This window comes from Phyllopteryx taeniolatus, chromosome 9 (genome assembly GCF_024500385.1).
Source record: "Phyllopteryx taeniolatus isolate TA_2022b chromosome 9, UOR_Ptae_1.2, whole genome shotgun sequence".
Lineage (NCBI taxonomy): Eukaryota > Metazoa > Chordata > Actinopteri > Syngnathiformes > Syngnathidae > Phyllopteryx > Phyllopteryx taeniolatus.
Genome location: NC_084510.1, coordinates 20,715,034 through 20,735,082, shown reverse-complemented (window position 1 = coordinate 20,735,082; position 20,049 = coordinate 20,715,034). Strand labels below are relative to the sequence as shown.

The 20,049-nt window shown below is 41.4% G+C and overlaps 1 protein-coding gene across 3 annotated transcripts in view; it reads right to left on the bottom strand.

The window, feature by feature from the left end:
- Positions 1-20,049, bottom strand: part of pax7a (paired box 7a) — a 76,166-nt gene that overhangs the window by 28,206 nt on the left and 27,911 nt on the right. For all 3 annotated transcript variants that reach the window (XM_061785881.1, XM_061785883.1, XM_061785882.1), the window contains 2 exons: positions 13,832-14,031; positions 307-472 (listed from right to left, as the gene is read on the bottom strand). In XM_061785881.1, the coding sequence (XP_061641865.1) occupies positions 307-472; positions 13,832-14,031 (366 nt within the window). The remainder of the gene's footprint in view (positions 1-306; positions 473-13,831; positions 14,032-20,049) is intronic.

Genomic DNA, 20,049 nt, shown 5'->3' with positions numbered 1-20,049 from the left:
GTTCCCTTCCCAAGGTGGTCTGTCCTTACTTAGTTCATTAAAACAAATGTCTAGACTGTCTGCCCAAAATTGCATGTTCCTCTTCCAAAGCTGTCCATACTTGGGTTTATGAAAATTAAGTAATGCCTATCAATCCTCATCTTAACTGTCTTGTTAGTCACTTCGTTCTTCCGCAAACAATGTTGGTAATGTGCGCCATTGTGGCAAAACGCGCTTAAAGGACACTTGTGGAGCCCTTTGGCAATAATGGTTAGTTGCAGAACTACGGACTTTGAAAGCTACAATACGGCAGCACAGTGCACTCACCCTGCGATAGTGTGGTGCCAGGGTAGCTTGACTCCGGGAGTTGGTACGTGGGTAAAGTGGGCATGCCAGTGGGTGGGAATCCGCCGGGAAGCAGGTGGTTGAAGGCGGCGAGCTGATTGGCTCCAGCCTGTTTACGCCATCTGGCCCGTCTGTTGCTGAACCACACCTGGAGGAGATATCAGGGAAAAACTATAACATTTGAACCTGTCTAATAAGAGGGTTAGTATTCCCCCATGGTTAAAAGTTGAAAGTGAGTTGACAAGTGGAGCGTGTGGATCATGTATTTTGGTACCCTTCACAACTTTTGAACACCAAAACACCAAAAGGTTGTGTATCGATTCATACTAAACTGTACATCTCATGACAAAGTTATTTCACAGAGAGCCTGGAGGCCACCGAGGAGTAAAAATAAATCCAAAAGCTTTCCATACTTCAATAAAACTAAGCTGTGGCTGTACCTATTGTCAATAAGCAGCTCAAAACCTTAAGTTCATTTCCAGTTGTTCATACTTTTTTTTTTTTTAAATGAAAACGAAGTAAGATATTGTCAATCCTCATCTCCAAAACCTTCATTTCAAAAGTTGTACTTGGGCTAGTCAAAGTAAAACTATGATTCTCAGCCGACCAATCAACAGACTGCAGTGTTTGGAGCCAATTAGCGCCGACCTGCAGTTGGTGCCCTAACAGAAGGGTGGCAAAAAGTTGTATCAGTAATAGTAATAGTTGTACTATTTGAAACGTGACTGCTATTTACAAAGCCAAGAAAGAAGCATTTCCAACTCTCGTCTAGACAGACAGCGGTCCTGAAATGAGCAGCACACAATATCAACTCCCTGAATGAAAAGGCAAAAAAAAAAAAAAAAAAGAAGTAGGAGTTCTTTAGAAAGATTTACACATTTTAAAAAGGCTTCTGCTTCAACAAAACATGAATATAATCAGGCTTGTGAAAGGAGCCAGCAACCTGTTCCATTTAGCCGAGACAAGGCCCAACCTTCGCTGCGTGCTCGGGGGGTTGAAGGACATTGATCTATGCCTCGCACAGGCAATTCATCAGAGTTTAATACACTGTCAGCGCAGTTCATCTACTGTTGTGTTTCAAACGGCCTGGCCCATTGTGAGCGCACATGAAAGAGGGGGACAAAAGCCCCTCCATACGCCAACCAGAACAGTGGGCACAAAGAGGGGGGCGTCCCTTTTTAAACAGTCCTTCAAGAGGGACACTTTCAAGGGGATTTACACTTGCAGCTTTTTTTTTTTTTTTTTAAGAAGAGGAGGTGCCTCTTTTTGTACACACAAACATACACATAAATTCGTAAAAAGGGCCTACAAGGGATCTTAGCCACATTTGAATGTGTAAAAAAAAAAAGAGACTTTTAGGGAGAGGAGAAGAAGGGAATTCAGTGAAATCTTCATCTGCTGCAGCCTCAATCAGTGCCAGCAAAACAAATGCGATGTGTGGCTCCAGTCAAGTGGCTACTATTGGGATGTAGTGGAGCGTGCTCGCAGGTCTGAACCCTCCGAGCTCCTACCGGGCCAGACAAACAGCTGCCTCACTCACCCCTCACTTCCACGCACACACAATCTCCCCCCACTTCTTCATCCCGCAGTGCCACTTCACCCCTGACCTCATCCTCTCACCCCGGCCCTCTTTTATGTTCACTTTAACTTCCTTCCCCCCCTTTTGTCATCCAAGCTGAGCGAGGAGGTGTTTCATCATGGCAGCCACAAAAACGCTTAAACGTTTCACTTTTGTTCTTCTCGTCATCACAAATGCCTTGTGAAGATGATGATGATGATGATGATGATGATGACGATGACGCTCCGATTCATTTTTGGTTATTTGGTTATTTTAGTTGCATTTAGTCATCTTATACAGTCGTTGACATGCATGACAGGTAAAATGTTACATAAATTTCCCCTTGACGGATTTAAATTAGGAGAATAAATTACAAAATAAAATAAAAACATATTTTTATTTATTTTCATATGTTTTATGTTTGATTATTATCATGGTTGTGTTTAGTCTTATTTTATAACACAAGGTAACTTGTATGGCAGGTAAAATGTTACTTCAATTTCCTCTTGAAGGATTAAAAGTACTTCATTAAATTTTAAAAATTAAATAAATTCAAACATTATTATTATTATTATTATTTTTTTTTTTTTGGTTAATGTACTTTTATGCTTGGATGACATAAAATGTTACTTAAATTTCCCCGAGATTGAAATTAGAATAAATGTAAAAAAAAAAATTTTAAAAAGTACAGTATAATAATAATTGTAATCATCTTTATATTATACTTGAATTTAATCTTATTATATGGTGGCTAATTTGCTTTCTTTTAGTAAAATGCTACTTAAAATTTCCCTTGAGGGCTAAAAATGAGTAGAATAAAAGTAAAACTAATTTTTAAAAAAAATTATTATAGCATATGTTTACATTGTTATTATTGCAGTTGGAGAATATAAATATGAATTATTCTTTTAAATTTAAATAATTTTGCAATTTTGAACAGTGTTTGGCAGTGTAAATTTGTTGAGTTCCCAATTATAACACCATTGGAGTGATCAAATATGCTTGCTTTTCTGCGCTAAAAAGTTCAACGTACAAAATAAAGAGGCCGAAAGAGGAGCGTATGTCACAGTCTGAGGCTCTTTGAGACTACAAAACCCACACATACACACACAGCCCGAAGCCGTGGATTTGAGGCCGCACTCTGGAACCTGATCACAAAGTCACCTTGGACCACAATTTTTTTGCTTGGCTCTCCCCAATCCGGTTTAATTCCCTGCAGCGGCGCATGGGGAGCTCCTTCGCCACTTGCGTATCTACCTGCACGACGGGCCTCCTTCTCAAAGCGCTAAGAGGTTTCCTGGCATCGTTGCGCTCTGGACAAGGGAAAGACGGAGGAGAGCTTCCGAGCTTAGCTCTGCTGCAAGAAGCGCAGAGATGGAAGTGGATCAATGGTGAAGGTTGTTGTATATCGTATGCGAACCTCGCTCACACTCTTCGGATACACTGCGGGTATCCCTCACTCTTGAATGCAGTGCAAAAGTGCAGGAATGATTGGACACAGAAGACTGTGGTTTCTGGTTTTGTCTGTGGATCTACATACACTTTCATTATACCGAGTGCTAACTGCTCCCTCACCAATAAAGGGGTTGCACCCCCCCGTGACACTGGAATTAGGGCACTGAGAAGTTCCGTGTCAGAAATGAAAAAAATTGGATCAAATGCATTTTTTAAAAAAAAAGAATAATAATTCATTATTAATTCAAAAATCAATGCGGGCAGCACGGTGAAATTGAGGTTAGCTCGCCTGCCTCTCAGTTCTGAGATTCTGCGTTCGGCTCTGGTCTTCCTGTGTCGAGTTTGCATGATCCCACCGTGCTTGCACGGATTCTTCAAGAAAACCCTGCTTCCTCCCACATTCCAAACACATGCATGTTAGGTTCATTGAAAACTCGAAAAGTGACCAAAAGTCAGTTGGGATAGGCTCCCACTCACCCGCAACCCTGATGAGTAAAAGCGCTAAAGAAAATGGATGAATGTGATACCACAGAGGAAGGGCACACAGCAGTGGCAAAAAGAGTGTCATGATTACTATAAAGCGAGAAATAGAATTTAAGGAAGCCATAGAGCATTCTACTGCTTTATCACAGTTAATCGTTCGTGTCCCTGCTACATCACGTTTTTATAAAACCATATTTTTTCCCCCGCATTTTTAAAGTATACTTACTTTTCTGCCCTCACATGTGGGAAAACAGTAAAACACAGCGGGCACAGTCACTCAGAAGCTGCTGTTGGCCACAGCGCTCACCCAGACACTCAAACATAGACCCGCAAATGTTACATGCCACCCCACCAGGCCCCGCCTCCCTAAGGCACATCCATGTACACAGGCACAACAATACCTACAGCACTTTCTATACTTTGTGTGTTTACATTTTTTGTGTTTAAACATATTTACAGTGTATTTAAAAAGTGTTTTAATAATTGTGTTTAATGTTTGTGGAAGGGTTATAACTATATAATATTTTTTTACATATAGTCTCTATATTGCAGATATTACATTTTGCAGGTTGGTCTGGAACTGTACAGACATTCTGGTTGCTGTGTACGATATGGAGAATCTAGAATGAACAGAATGAGCGCCACAAAGCCAACTGTGTTAATGTGAAGAGACTCGCCTCCCTGGCACATGCAGTAATGTTACTTCTGCATGTCCCCACGTAAACTAGATTATCAAATTGGTAACTTATTTTTTACACATGTATGGGTAATATTGTTGAAACGTTGCTTTACGTCCCTGTAAAGTGAAAATAAATAAAACAAGTATTGTTAATAACCCTGCCAAATTTTTATAATAAACAAACAGTATATAAAATGAGGTTTTAAAATTATTGAAAAATGGTGCTATTGTCTCTGCTCTCAAATGCTGTGGGCGTGTCCGCTGGATGCGTGAAACCAGGAGCTCCTCCCCCGAAAAATGTTTCAGGTACGCTGCGACAAGAGGCGCCAGCCACGAGCTAGCTTGCGAGCTAACAGGAAATAATAACTTGCTCTTGTTCCAGATAACCGCTGATGCAAATGAAGGTGCTCTGTCCTTATATAGTTGTAAGGGACGACTCACCCTGGACACAAGTGCGTCACTGGGCGCCATTTCAGGAAATCAGGAAAACCAAAATGGTAAAAAAAAGAGTTTAATGCTATATCGCCACCATTCAGTACTACATAGTTCTCGGTCTTTACAAGTTTTTAGCAATTATCTTCAAACAAGTCACATGTATTTAGAAAGAAATCTCTAAAAAAACATTGCCTGTGCAGTTGCTAAAGGTTTTATGATGGCAACAATGGGCATGGCCTTAGCCTCCAATTCAAATCAAGACATCTGCCTTTCAATGGTCCATTCACCCTTAGCCAACAGGATCGATTGATGGCAAGCTGCCTCCGTGTTTCCTTTGATATCGTTACTGATCTGAGCTCGTCCACGCACTGCGCTAGCGAGTTGTTCATCTTCAATAGACGGATCACGCGTAACCCCCCCGCCCCCCGCCAAATTCCCCGTTCAGCCGATCCTCCATGAAGGATGCTGTCAAAAGAAGGCAAGTACACGCCGGATGTGTGATGCCTCTCAGGAGCCAATTTGCGACATGTTGCTACAGATGAATAGCAAGAGGCGAGATAATGACAAAACAAAATACCCAGCCCGAACACACGGGGGGGTGACGCAACCAGCCTCAACACACAAACGCTCCTTCAGTCTCCTACCACGCAATATCACTCTTCCTCACCCGCTTTTCCTCATCCCGCCAGCCCCCTCCCCATATTCTCTCTCTTCCTCTCGCTGCCTTCCAGACTGCTGGCACTATGCTAATTAAAGTAGCTAGGAGTGAGAATTTGAGAGGAGAGTGGGATTAACTTGATAAGTATCAGGAGTACAGAAGCACTGTACCAAAGTCATTTAAATTCTAATAATAAGAAAAGTGTTAGAACATTCACTCTGACGCACGGCAACAATTTCTCCCAACCACAATCTCCATAAATCCTATTTGTGCCTTTATGAAACATAAACCCCACACTGGCGGGAATACAGTTTGCCTGTTGGGTTCGGCTGCCGCCACTCGGCTCCATTGTGATTGTCTCTTTTTTGCCGCTGGTGGGCGATTGATAGTGAAACAATCGCTACTTTGTTATACGTCCCTCTTGGTTTATGTTGCATATGAATTGGCAGCATGAGTCTGAGCTGCAAAGCTCCATTTTAGGAACAAAAAGACGTACTTGAGACGTACTTCTTAAATTAATCAATCAGCAGTTGGACTAGACTTCTTACAAAGCATTCCCAGAAGAGTGGAAGCTGTTATAGCTACCAAAGAGACAAATAACTCACTTTCCTCAATTTTCACACCCTATAGGTGTGATGGCCAGGTATCCCCAAGCATTTGTCCATATATCGTGCAGTGCAAGTGCACAGAGACTACTTAAGTGCGTAATAACTTTACTCAAATGGTCTCACAAAACTTTTTTTCCATATAGTGTATGTGTGCTGAGCTGCATCATGGGTGGAACAACCACATGTCCCAATGCTTTTGTTCATAAATATGCATGCGCACCACATTCTTAATGAACATGTGTCCCAATACTTCAGTTCAGTTTTTGCACCGAGGTTCCTGAAATGTGCTGGGGGTAAAATGGCCATGTAACCCAACACCTTTGTAAATATATTGTATTTATGACCTGGTGTCCCAATACTTTTGTCCATATAGTGCATGGGTTGGAAACTTGTGTGCTCAAGGGCCACATTGGATTTTTAAAATGGACGAATGGGTCGGGTCATTTTTAGAAAAAGTAAAAAAAAAGTTTTTGTTTTTTTTTAAAGAAAAGGGTAAAATGTGTGTATAAAATAGTAACTTTTTAAATAAAATGATAACTGATGAATCATTATAATAATAATTAAGACATATAAGAGAACGACCATGTGTCCAAATGATTTTGTCCTTAAAGAGTATGTGCATGGAGGTGTTGTAACCAGGGGTCCCAATACTTTTGTCCATATACAGTTGTGCATGTGTGAGGAAGGTCGTCGTCATAAATCCCCCCCGCGCACACACACACAGACGCAGACACCAAGTGGCAAGTACAAGCCGCAGATAAAGCGAGAAACTTTCCCCCCTCCCCTCTTCAAAAATTGATTTTCATGCTTCGTAAAAGCCGAAGCTTATACCTTATTAGATTGCACTAAGTATAATAGCGACACGCAGAATGTTTATTGGTAATGAAAGAGGATCTCAAGTGACACAGTCGGTGGCGTGCTGAGTTTGAGTTGCATGAGTCCGAACTGGCTCAGTCTAAATAGAAAAAACAAAAAAAATAAGTGATTTGCTTCATCGGTGAGAGTTAATTCAGTACCACCTATTGGTCTTCATCGAGACTTCCTCGTTGTGTGGGACACAAATGACTCACAAATGAATAAAATAAACAGTGAAATGGCACTGATGAATTTGCCCATTCAAAAAGGTTTTCACGAAGCAAGACCCATTTTCAGCTACCTAAAGTTTCATTTTGGGGGTGGCAAAAAATGGTAACCCCCCCCCCCCAAAAAAAATAAATATTTTTCTTGTGCATGGATGTCTTAAACTCACCCCAAATGTTTTCCCACATAGTTGAAATCTGCTGTAAACTGAGTTACAGAAAGTCCTTATTTTTTTTTACCAGTATTAGCAAACCTAAAATCCAGTTTGCATGTCCAAAATGTATCCAAAAAAGCCAATTAAAGTAAAAAAAATGAATCTAATTAATTTTTATCCTGGAAAGGCTTTTCAAAAACATTTTCACCATTTTCAGATGAAGTTGCAGGTGGGTCACATTAAAAAAAAATAATAATAAAAGAAATCAGCCTTGTGGGACAAAGTTTGAATGGAAATCCTTATCGTGGATGATGCACGGATATCTAAAATGATTTTTATTTTTGTAATGCTTAAAGCCAGAAAAATTTGTTTTCCAAAGTCCTGATGTCGGACAGAATTTTACGAAATATTTCCAGCACACTAACACTAAGTTTGTTCAACGACAAGAAAACAGTTTGATAACGTGTGAATCTACAGGAGCCAAAGATGAGCTAAAATGAAGTTTGCAAGCGGGTGGCCACCAAAAAACATAAAAGATACAAATAATCTTGTTTTCCAGACTGCACAAAAACTCATAAAAAGTGATATAAAGTCCATATTCTCGACATGATTCTGATAAGATTTTCACCATTTTCAGCCACCGAAAATTTAATTTTGGATGGGTCCTGAAATGTAAAATGCATAAAAATCTTTTGAAATTGAGTTTGCGTGAGAAAGGATGTTCCAGATCGCATCAATAATGCTAGAAAATACTTGTTTTTCCTGACTACGAGTACACTACTGCCGAAAAACTTGTACCGGTAATAGGAAGGTGTCATCCTCGACTTTTATTAAAAATGTTTCTCATTTCAACACCACAATTTTTAGTGAACTAAAATTTAGTGGTGCATGTGGAAAAACATCCAAAAAGGATTCAAAAGTTATTATTTAAAAAAACAATCCCTCGTTTCCCAACTGAATGGAATCGGCTGAAAAGTAAGTTTGAGAACATTTTCATTTTTCACTGACTGAAATTTTTGTTTGTGCGCAGCCAAAAGCCCCCCCAAAATATCTGAGTTTTTGATTATATCCGTGCTCATGTCGTCATGGAAGTTGATATCTAAAGGAGAAGATACTGCAGGAGGAAGAATTCCCTCCCACTGTGGCGGCCCTTCAACAGCTCATCATATCCCGCAATTTGTCAGTCAGGGTCATAAAATGCGCTGGCAAAGGAGCGCTGGTAGCTGTGCTGAAAGCGACAGCGGGGGCTGATAAAGATAGATGGGAGCGGAGAAGGGGGGCTCTTAAAATGGCAGGCTGGGGCGGACACAAGGGAGCGTGCTCCCGTTTATGAGGTGGTGAGTTTGTGTTGCGAGTCAAAGCCCAACGCCGGAATCCCAGCGTATATTGACAGCTCGGGCCTCCCGAGTCGCGCTTACTTCCTGTGCTGGAGGACCTCCACGATCATCAGTATGTCGTGGTCCGCTGTCAGGGACGGCAAGGCCTTTGCAGTGACACTGACGTACATTTTAATCTGAAATTACTTGTTAATACTTGTTCTCTGAAATTGCATTAATTTAGTCTTAGTCTAATTAAATCTATTGTTTTCATCTTGATTGTACTACTTGCAGATGTTCAACATTTTGCCATGTCAATGTAATCTGTCCAGGGCCTTCAGGATCAGTAGTGCTTGCCGATGTAACTAAAAGACTCTGCAAAGTGAATTCAGAGATTTGTTTATAAACACATTATAAATGTTTGAAGACGTACAAAGACTTACAGTAATGTAATACTGATTTGTGGAGATATAGCGTTAAACTGGTTTTTACCATTAAAGTTTTCCTGATTTATTTGGGCATTGGTAAAACACACTTTGGAGTCCGACATAAGTCGGCCCTGCCCCACTGTACATGAACTTGAGCACTTTCATTCACATCAGTGACTATCCGGCGGATTTGTGAGTTAGTTATAATTACTTGGCCCAACGACAGTCTGCAGGTCATCTGGCAATGCCTACAGTCCATAAATTCCTCTACCCTTCGGATAATCCACTAGCATGGGCGCTTTAGAGCGCCTCGTTGTTGGTCGTGAGTGGATGCAAATCAAGAAAGGAAGAACAGCAAGGAGGGTGGAATTTTTTTTTTTTTTTAAGTCCGACTTGACACCCAGCGTATGGACAAGGGCTTCAGCCTTGGGTGGCTGCTTTGGAGTGCCCCGTTGTCACGGTTTGGAAAAAACAGTGGGATATAATCCAGGGATTTTAAACTATATTAGCAATGGGGAGGTTTTTTTGAACCAATCAGATTACAAGCGAGCTGGCCCTCGGTGACGATAGTAATTTTTTCGTTTTGTAATTTGTCAATCAGAGGAAATCTTGTTACAGCCAAGTTTGACTAGCAAAACACATCTGTAGCGACCTGCACACATGAATACATTTAACAATCAGCATATGTGAGGAGTATGTATTTTATTGATACTTTGGTCATTTTTTATTACATAAATATTTAGTCTGAACTGCTCCAGACGATGTATGAGGCACAGTTGACTTTTTTCAATAATTGCAATGTGATAGTGCTGGTATTAGGAGGTGGACTAAGGCGCCAAATGCACGACTCGCAACTGTCAGCATGTTTGATGACTAGTAGACAACACGTCGGGTTCAAATATGACTTTGCCCGCCCATTGTTTTTGCTCTCAACCTAACCCGAACAACTTTGGCGCCCAACGACATCTGGAGGATGCGTCATTGCAGCTGTGCAGGAGAAGATTGGCTTTTCGGGCCAAAGGGTCTCCTCTCTTCTCCCATCGTTTGGGCACCTTTGCTAAGGCCCAGCTGGTGCCTTGCTTCACAATGAAACACACATGTGCTTTCCATCAAAATTCTCATGTAAACATCCAGAAGCGTAGCCCTGGCAAAACTCAAGCCAGGGCTCAGACACCTCAGCTCCCTTGAGATGATTAGACATGAAATTTCTTGTATTCTGTTGAATTTAAGCTTTGAACTGAAAATGTAGTTTTCAGGATAGAAAGCCAAAACTAATTATGAAAAACTGTACTTCTGTTCCTTGCATATACAGGGTGTCTTCCATTTACGATAATATTTACTAAAATTAATCAAGCATTTTATTGGTTAATTTAAATGTAAGTATTCATTTTTTCATTTATTTTGTATTCATTTATTTCATTAAATGATTTGGTTAATGTACTTGTTGTGAATTACTAAATTTAAAAATGTGTAAAATAAGCTACTTTACATATAGATTTAAGGTATTTATTTATTAAATAATTGGCTAATTAACTATAAATAAAAGAAATGAGAATTATTTTTACTTTAATTAAAACACTATTATTTTAATATATAAAATAAATGAAAAAAATATATAAAAATACTAACAAATGACATGGCCCAGCTGTAAATGCGAATATGAACAAGCAAATTAACTATACTGTATGTCACTTAAAACAAAACCTGTGCAGTTTTATAAAGGACAAAGCTTAAAGTTCAATTCCATTATTAGGGAAAGTGTATTGGACATTTTTGGAGTAAAACCCCCATTTACAGACTAACAGAAATTTTTGAAAGTTTATTCCTTAAAGCCCATTTCACTAAGCAACATGAATATTGGCTGGCATGTTTATCTTAAGCAGCCCCAAGAAAACATCTCAAGAAACCATGCCTGAGACGACACGGGAAGGCTGTCATTTTGGGTTGAAGCTCCTATTTTTAGATCATTTGTGATATTTCTCGGGGTCCTAAAAAAACCAACTTGTCCTTAAGATTTTCTCTGATTGCTACCACATTTGAACAGTGTGTGCTTCGCTAAACTGCGAATCATTGGAGTTTTTGTTTTAGCATGTGGTTGTTGCATGGCGGCGAAGTTTGAAGACTCTCCATAAAACGCTAAAGTCTAATAAGTCAACTCCACGAGGCCAGACCAAACCTCTTGTGTGTGATGAAGGTCCACGCCCTGATGAAATTATGAAATGTATAATGTACAGATGCAGTTAAACTCACATTGTGTCCGCCATTGAATCATTTTTTTCTTTATTGTTTTACCGATTTTTGCTTTCCAGTGGAGCAGCTGCGTCTGGCACATGAGTATGTCACTCTCATGGCTAAAACATGAAAACCAACAAATGCTGTCTCATGAAATACAAAGAGATGGACAAAGACATGTGTGCAAGCACTTATTACAATGGATGAACACTTAGCCTGCGCTAACACACTTGGAGGGGTTCAGACAGAGTGTGAATGACTGTAGTAAAAGGAGAGGCCTGCCCCAGAAAGCCCCCCCAACTCCTAGCCTCCCCTCCTTTTCCCCACCCTCCATCCCAACCAGTGGCTGATTGATTAATGTTGTCAGGGCACAGGGGTCCCTGGAGAGGATGAGGAACCCCGTGTGATATGTGGAAGGTTTTACAAGCAGCGGCGAGCTTGAAAGTGATGGGATGAGATCCCTGCCAAACGGCCGGAATGAGAAATCCATCAGGAATGCGTTGACTTTCTCTCCTCTTCCCCCCCAAACTTTGGGAGAACAGCTGCCGCAATAACTCTACTGTAAATATTTTCCGCCGCTGACACACAGCTGCGTGGCACCCAAGCAGGCAGGCAGGCAGCTCGCAGGCTTTTTATCCAATTGCACTACAACACTGGAGGCTGGTGATAAGCATGGGAACTTCTTTAAAAGCACAGTGCACAACACAGTCTATACTACCCTAACAACAATACATTTGTAGGGATTAACGAGCCATCAAACTACATCCACATCCTTAAAGAGAGAATTACGATTTCAGTGTGGAAAAGCAAACATTATACTCTATTCAAAGCTCATTTTACCATAAAATTACAACTGGTACAATAGTCTGTAGAATCGTTGCCATGGCGACCACTGCTCAACTAGTCGAGAACCGGTACCCGGCCCTGTGTTCATTGTTATTTTCCACAGATGCTAATTCTGAATTACATGTTTACAGTTGCAATGCTTTTGCAGGAATGAGATGAATTAAGGGATAGAGTTGTGCCTTGAGATACTACTTTAATTTGTTCCTTGACCAGGCTCATAACTCAAAACACTTGTATATCAAATCATCTTTCCCCAGACAAATGAATAGAAAAGCCATGAATCCGTGCCAGCCTCCTTCCCCCAAAAATTTGCTTGCAATGTGTTTTTTAAAGAGGACATATTTTGCAAAACCAACATTTTCTAGTATTTGGGATGTAATATTGTCTCTATGGTGCCTCAGTAAATGTGCAATATGAAATAAAATCGTCCACGCACTCCTGGGTTCCAAACGTTTTTCTGCCGAGAGGCCTGAAATCAGGTCATTCGAATTTCTTGACCTTATCTACATCACTAGCGAAGCTCTCTGCTTACCTCTCCCCTGCCGGGCCAGTGCTGTCAACATAAACGCGTGTGCTTTCACAAGTGGGTCTTCTTCACAGAGGAAACCAATCAGAGGAAAGGGAGCGGTCTTAGCCAATTATGGATGAAACGGATACAAAACTGGATCAAACAAAAGTAGCTGTCAGAGGGGCCTTTTCTGGACACGTATGACAAAAGCAAGGTTTATTTTTTTTATTGAAATTGAGACTTTTACACTAAGTTAAGTCCATGTTAGAGAGTCACTCTATGGAGGTCGAAATACAGAACCTTTCATAAGAAAAATAGCACTCTATAATATTGTATATAAATAAATAAAAATATAACATACTCAAACAGAATTTAAAGAATTTAATCATTTGTTCATCATGATTGATTTATTGCAACTCCTGGTGTGCCGGAGTAGAGCAATAGTAGTAATTTTTCACAGAGGATAAAGAATGTCGGTCTGTGAGTACTGTTATATTGTTTAGATTGTGTTGCTGCACCTTTTGTGTTCAAATAACCAGCTCACCAGCAAACATGAACATGATAAGCTCTATAGAAAATAGATTGATGGATGTTTATTACATTTCCTGTGCTTAGTTCAACAAAGAGTTACAAAGCCATTGCAAGTAACCAATATGAATATCAGTCCTTGTACAAAATGATACTATCTTCTTATGAGATAATGTTACCCATACAGTATAACAACCACACAAAACCAATTCCAGAACTTGAATGACAACACTCAGTGGAGCGCAGACCTCCGCCAGGGCCAAATTTTGTGTGTTGTGTGATCAGGCTTTGTTCTGGTTCATGGAAGATAATGATCAGTCAGAGACATTATGATTGTAGGGGTTGGACAGGTCCACTCAAATGGTGAGATGGATTGGCACCTTTATCGAGAGCCTCAAAAAAAAAAATCCATCTGCAGTACAAAATGTTGTACACACAAGTGTATTTTGTGTAGTCCTGTTAACTGTATGTCCTACTATTTACTGTGAAACAACATAAAAAGAAGAAAGCCAAATAGTAGTAGGCGGATTGGACTCTACCTGCACCCTGGCCTCTGTCAGTTTGGTCCTCTGGGCCAGCTCCTCCCGGGTGTAGATGTCCGGGTAATGCGTCCTCTCGAAGGCTTTCTCCAGCTCCTCCAGCTGCTCGGCGGTGAAAGTGGTGCGACTGCGCCTCTGCTTGCGCTTCAGCGGCAAGTCGGGCTCGGAATCCACGTCGGAGCCGTCGTCTGTGCGGCTACCTGGCGGGGGTGAAAAGGATAATTCATGGGTGTCATCAAGGTATGTGGGGGAAAAAACAAGAATGCGAAGGTGTTTTAGGCGAGGTTTGTAGTGAACGTGATCTGCATTCCCAGCATGTAAGACATCCTATCGAAATATAATGCAGATTTTTAAGCAATCGCTTTTGAAAGTTTTTTTACAGTATACTTACTGTAGTGCCCTCGCATGTGGGAAAGGTGAGCCACAGTGGCTGATGCACAGTGAAACACAACGAGCAAACTCAACGCAGGAGCTGCTGTCAGCCACAGCTCACACCCAAACCCTCACACGTAGACTTGCCACTGCCACACCACCAGGCCCCGCCTCTTAAAGGCACATGTATCAAATGTGTGTAGTGAGCATTATCCTCGATGTAGTGCCCTGAGTGTAACCCACAATGCATCTTGAAAAGCTGTGAACAAATGATGATCACTGGAAAAGCAATGCTTCTTTAAACAATATGTTACAATTCATTCCTTTGGATGGATGGTCCACTAGCTGATGTCGATCAGGTGCGTTGTAATCATGTGACAACGTTCACTTAATTAACGGAGTGCGCCGAGTAGTGTTTGAAAACTATCATTCATTTCACTGATGAGAGAACTGCATGGTCCACTACACAAAAACTGCTATATAGTGATTAAGGTGAAGGGAATGAGTGAATGATTCCAGACGGAATCATTCACTCATTCCCTTCTCCCTAATCACTGAATAAGGATTTTAGTGTACTTTTTAGTGAACTACAAAGTCCACTATTTAAAAATCCATACATGGTGATTAGGGAGTAAGGAACGAGTGAACAAGTCTGAACGCAGACACAGACACTACCAACAAATAGGTTTCATCCAGAGCTTTTCCAGATATGAAAGAATGCAAAGAAAGTATTTACTACTAAAACAAAGTAACAAAATTTCTCTTTATAACAGTGAACAAAGTAAAAAATAGTTTTCATCCACTTCCAGGTCTAATTTGGGAACATATGACATTAATTATCTTCAAGTAACTACTTTCAAAATGTGTCAGTTTACAACAGATTGCTCTTATTTTTGGTTCTAAATGTGAGTGTGCAGGGGCAGATCTATTGTAATGGGATACAGGGCCATGGCCCACCCCAAAAAGCCTAAGATATTTGCCTTATGTGATATAGCATTTTTCAAACCAATTAGAATATATAAGCAACATGGAATTGCTTTATACAAAGATTTGAGCATGTTTAAGCATAAATTAAAGTTGAAGAATATGAAATTAGCCTCTGGTCCTTCTCTGTATAATGGATTTTCACCTATTGTGGGTGCATCTGGAATGTGTCCCCCCGCAATAAATGGGAGTTCACCGTATACAGCTGTGAGAATATTATCTTAATCTGTGAATATTTATTTGATATAGCAGACGCCGTGATACACAATCCTGCCTCAGAGAGGGGCCGTGAGGGAGAGGGGGGCAGAGGAAGTTAAAGTGGAGTGCTGAAGCGGGAGAGGGGGCGTAGCTGGGTAGTGGGGTTAATCTGCACGGGCCACCTTGCTGCTCCTCGCCTCTGCTTGGCCCAGGGCACACTGCTTATACACAGCAGCAGCAGTGTGTGTGCGTGTGTGTGTGTGTGTGTGTGTGTGTTAACACGTAGCACAATATCGCGGCAAAGCCATTCAGCCCGACGCTTGTGTTTGCGTCTGCTGTCATTAAGTGAATTAGAACACATTTTACACGACTTTTGAGGCATTCAGCTAAGCCGAGTTTTTGCTCGAGGAACGGAGATACGGCACAAAGCAGCACAATCCGGGCCCGACAGGGACATTTTTTGACAGCAAAACGCGCATTACCATCGCACATTACCATTATAACTGAATTTAGAAAATTGCATCATTTTCACCTCCTCTGCACGTCTATTCAGACTACATGGCCCCTTTCATTTCATGTCACAAAATTCTTATTTTCATAATTTCCTCATTGAGACAGTGACAAGGCGGCGCTGACGTGCCAGTGTTGCTGCAGGCCTTGTTGGATTGCATCACGCACCGTCCAGAAAAGTGTGGGAGAGAGAAAAGGGAAGACGTGCAAGAGGAGCCACCAGATTCCCGCTTGTGACACCATTCAGCTCAAATCAAAGCCGGAATGGTCACCTAGCCTCTTCCTAACTCATTGTTTTCCTTTACAGTGCTCTTCAGCGGCATCTTTCAGCATAAGTGGCCAAAAGAATACTCAGACGTAGCGTACGAATAACAACTGTGAGAACAAAAGAGCAACAGAGCTGGCAGTGTCTCAAGGCCGGCTCCAGAGTTTAATTAAACAAGGAATTAGGGGATTATATGGAGACTATCATCACAGGCCACTCCACCAACATTTTTTTTGTCCCCCCTGAGCTCGCGCTCGACGATTCTTTGCGGATTACAACGTGGCCGCCGGACATGAGGCCGCATTCATTAAATCAATTCTTCAGTCTTATCCGTTTTAATAAAGATTGATTCTTGGAACGCACGCCGTCCTTGAACATACAAAAGTTGAATATGTACATACACCACATATCCTTTTGTTGGTTTTCATGAGGATGCGTACATCCATCGGGCTGCTAAATTGCCGTGACGACACTTGAGACCAGGCCCGGATCACTTTCCAAAGTCACCCCCAGCGTCCTACCGGGGGGAGACGCCGTCGACGCGGACTCGAGGGGGCTCCCAGAAAGACGGCAAAGTCTCCTTATACATGATCGTCTTTTCCTTCGTCCTTTCCTAGACTTTACTTTGCGGTGAACCTGCTGCGGCCCTCGGTGTCACATTCAGCTTGCCACCGGGCTAATGACTGATAACCCTCAACAGCTGATAGCATGTACCGCGGCTCTCCATTAAGCCCTTCAGAGCCGACACATCTGCTCTTAAACATAAAGCACAAGCACAAGGTCAACAGGCCTGCCTGTAATGAGGACGGGAGAACGGGAACATGCTCCACACCCACACACACACGATGCATGCAGGGCCCAGCTGGGACTGCATGAGAAAGGAAGAATGGTATTCGGGGCAAAGACTTGCACCGAGGCCGAACAGTTTTGCGCTACAGTGGGAAAAACACAAGGCTGTCACCATCAAATCTTTTTAGAATCGATTATCTGTAGATATTTTGTCGAGTACTTGAGTAATTGCCGCCCCCCCCCCAAAAAAAATATTTTTTTAATTATCTTTTTTTTTATATATACTAACATGTATTTTATTCTCATTTGTGACGGCTACTGAGTGTATGCTATGAACGCTGTACAGAATTTGAGACTACAAAGGGTCGGTTCGGAAATTCAATTCTCTACATTCCGGAACGTTGGGGAACCCAGAGCGTTGTTGGCGTGTGCCGTTTGGTTATTCAGAGGACCACACTCTGAGGGTGCCGGAGCGCACTCCAGCCCCTCTGACTGAGGACCGAGAGCGCGGCCAGAGCGCGGCCAGAACGCCAGCCGGGACGAGATGTTTATTGGCAGAACTGACACATTCAATATGGCGGACGCACTGACGTATCCCTGCCAATGGCCAACACGATCGTTCGTAAAGTTATAGAAAATGGAGCGCGCTCGGCCTCTCTGAACACTGCACACTCAGAGCGCAGTGAGACCGTCACATTGAATTTACCCAAAATCAGCAATTGCTAAACGGTTAGCATTCCCGATTAGCATTACCGCGCTAGTGATTATGGTAATCACTGATGAATTTAAAAACGCTAACAACCATTCAGCTCACTCATACATCATGTTATATGTATATTACACATCTAATAGTCTCTTTAAAATCACTTCCAGACGCTCCTTTGTCGTTTTTGCCAATGCTTTTCCACTGGCCCAACAGTGCATCCATCTGCAACAAATGTCCGTGCTGTAAACGTGGACATTGGCCAAATGTTTCCGGTGGCGCAAATTGGTTCCTGGCGGCGCAAACATGCTTTTATTAATACTTTTTATTGGCCACGAGGCAGGATTTTTTTTTTTTGCGTCGACCAGTTTTTGTGTTCGATGTAGCCGAGTTAGGCAATTTGTTGTTTTTACAGCCCTAAAAAAAAAAATCACATTACCTCAAAATTTAAAAGTTCTTCATTTGATAATCGGTTGAGCAGTTTTGACCAGTGAAAAGCATGTTGTTGCTAGTTTGGTGTTATAGTTTTCTTTTAGTTCTGCAACTGTCTGGCCTTGACTGAGGATTGGCGAAGTACTATACATGCTCCCTGAGTGCTTTTGTTTTGTGTTTTGAGTAACAGTACGTCGCATGTACAGTGGACCCCCGCATACTCACGGTTCAGCACCCGCAGATTCACCTATTCACAGATTTTTGTTCAAATTTTTATCTTTCGGTTATTGGTGGTTTACCCGCGCTTAGTCAATAATTTTGGGGTTTAAAAAAAAAAATTCCAATTTGAGCAGAACATCACTGTCTAATGAAAACCGTGTATCTCCAAATTTAACTTGTTTTAGTTTTTTATCTGAAAAATAAAAAACAGTTTTCTTTGAGTTTTGTAACTGTCAAGCCTTGGCTGAGTTCTTGGATCAATGGAACTCACGTATCTCCAGGCTGTTTAGTTTTGATCCAAAATGCAAAGAAAATTTTGGGATGGTGTATCTGATAAAAACGCAAACTCACAATTTGAAGGTACATAGTTTCATCAGACAGTGATGTCCTGCTCCCTCAAAAAAAAAAAACACTCAGGCAGCTCATACTTCATGTAATCAAAAGAGAAGACATCAGTTTTAGTTGCTTTTCTTCTGATGGCAAATTCCTACTCACTGCAAAACAAAACAACAAAGCAACTCCAAATCTCAAATGCTTTCCACCCACAAATGAGCGATTAGGTATGACTCTGAGCACACTTCAAAAGTCAACAAGTCATATATTGTAGTCAGGACTGTTTCATTCCAGTCCTATAGGAAACAGTAATGTGCATTACAGTATATTTGTATTCTTGCTTGAGCCGCACTAACAATTTTAATAATCCTTCAACTATAGTTCATGTCTCACAAAATTTCATGGAAATACATTTTTATGCAGTCAAGCACATAGCAAACAGGAAAAAGAACAATTTCCTTTGTGGAGGTAACTGCTACTGATTGATAATATATAGTAAAACATGGCTGCTGTTACTGCAGGAAGTCTGCAGGCACAAATCATCCCTTTCAGTGTGTTTAGCTGCTAATGACAACATTTAAAAATCATGTCTTCTGTTTGGTTTTATAGCCTCCCTCACGCGCCAGTGGTAATAATCACATAAGACAACGAGCAAACAACACTCCCACGAGGGTGTCGAGACCCATCCGTTAATGGTCCGCTCCTCAACAAAAAGGTACATACTGATTAGACCTTCGCATAATACTACCGCTCTAAGGGTTCATGAGATATTGATAAAGCTCTCGCGTCTCTCGTTACTTACATACAGTCCAATTAGAATCAAATTATGCGCTATCCAGTGGGCACGATTACTGCAGCAACGCATTCTTCTCCGGGTGGGCCCTCAAGGTTTACCCCCCCCCCCCCCCCCCCCCCCCCCCCCCCCCCCCCCCATCCTCTGGCAAACATTGATTTCAAATCCTGGTCAGCGCTCTGTTTCGCTAAGGGCTTGATTAAGAAGGAGAATGAGCTGAAGCTTCAATGAATTAAGAATATCAGGATAGGGGAAGTAGATAGTGTGTTGCTACCAATCACATGTTGTGTGATAGAGGTTTAATAGCTAGTGTAGGAGATTATTCATTGACAAACAGATGAAAATGCATGGCAATTGAATCAACTGCTAACAAAGCATTGACTTTAAATTGTACCAAATTCATTATTCCTTTACAAACAGCTGGAAAAGTCAGTGTCTGCATTTATCTTAGTTGTGAAAGCACTGATTCTGAGTGCTTCACTGGTGTGTTGCATGTAGTCACCCAACTTCCATGAGCAATCGTGAACTGCGATTCCAACCCAGGACTCTGGACTACGTTCTACGATTACAGATACAGTCATTAAAACTGTTTACTGAGGGAATCTTCCTACATTGTATTG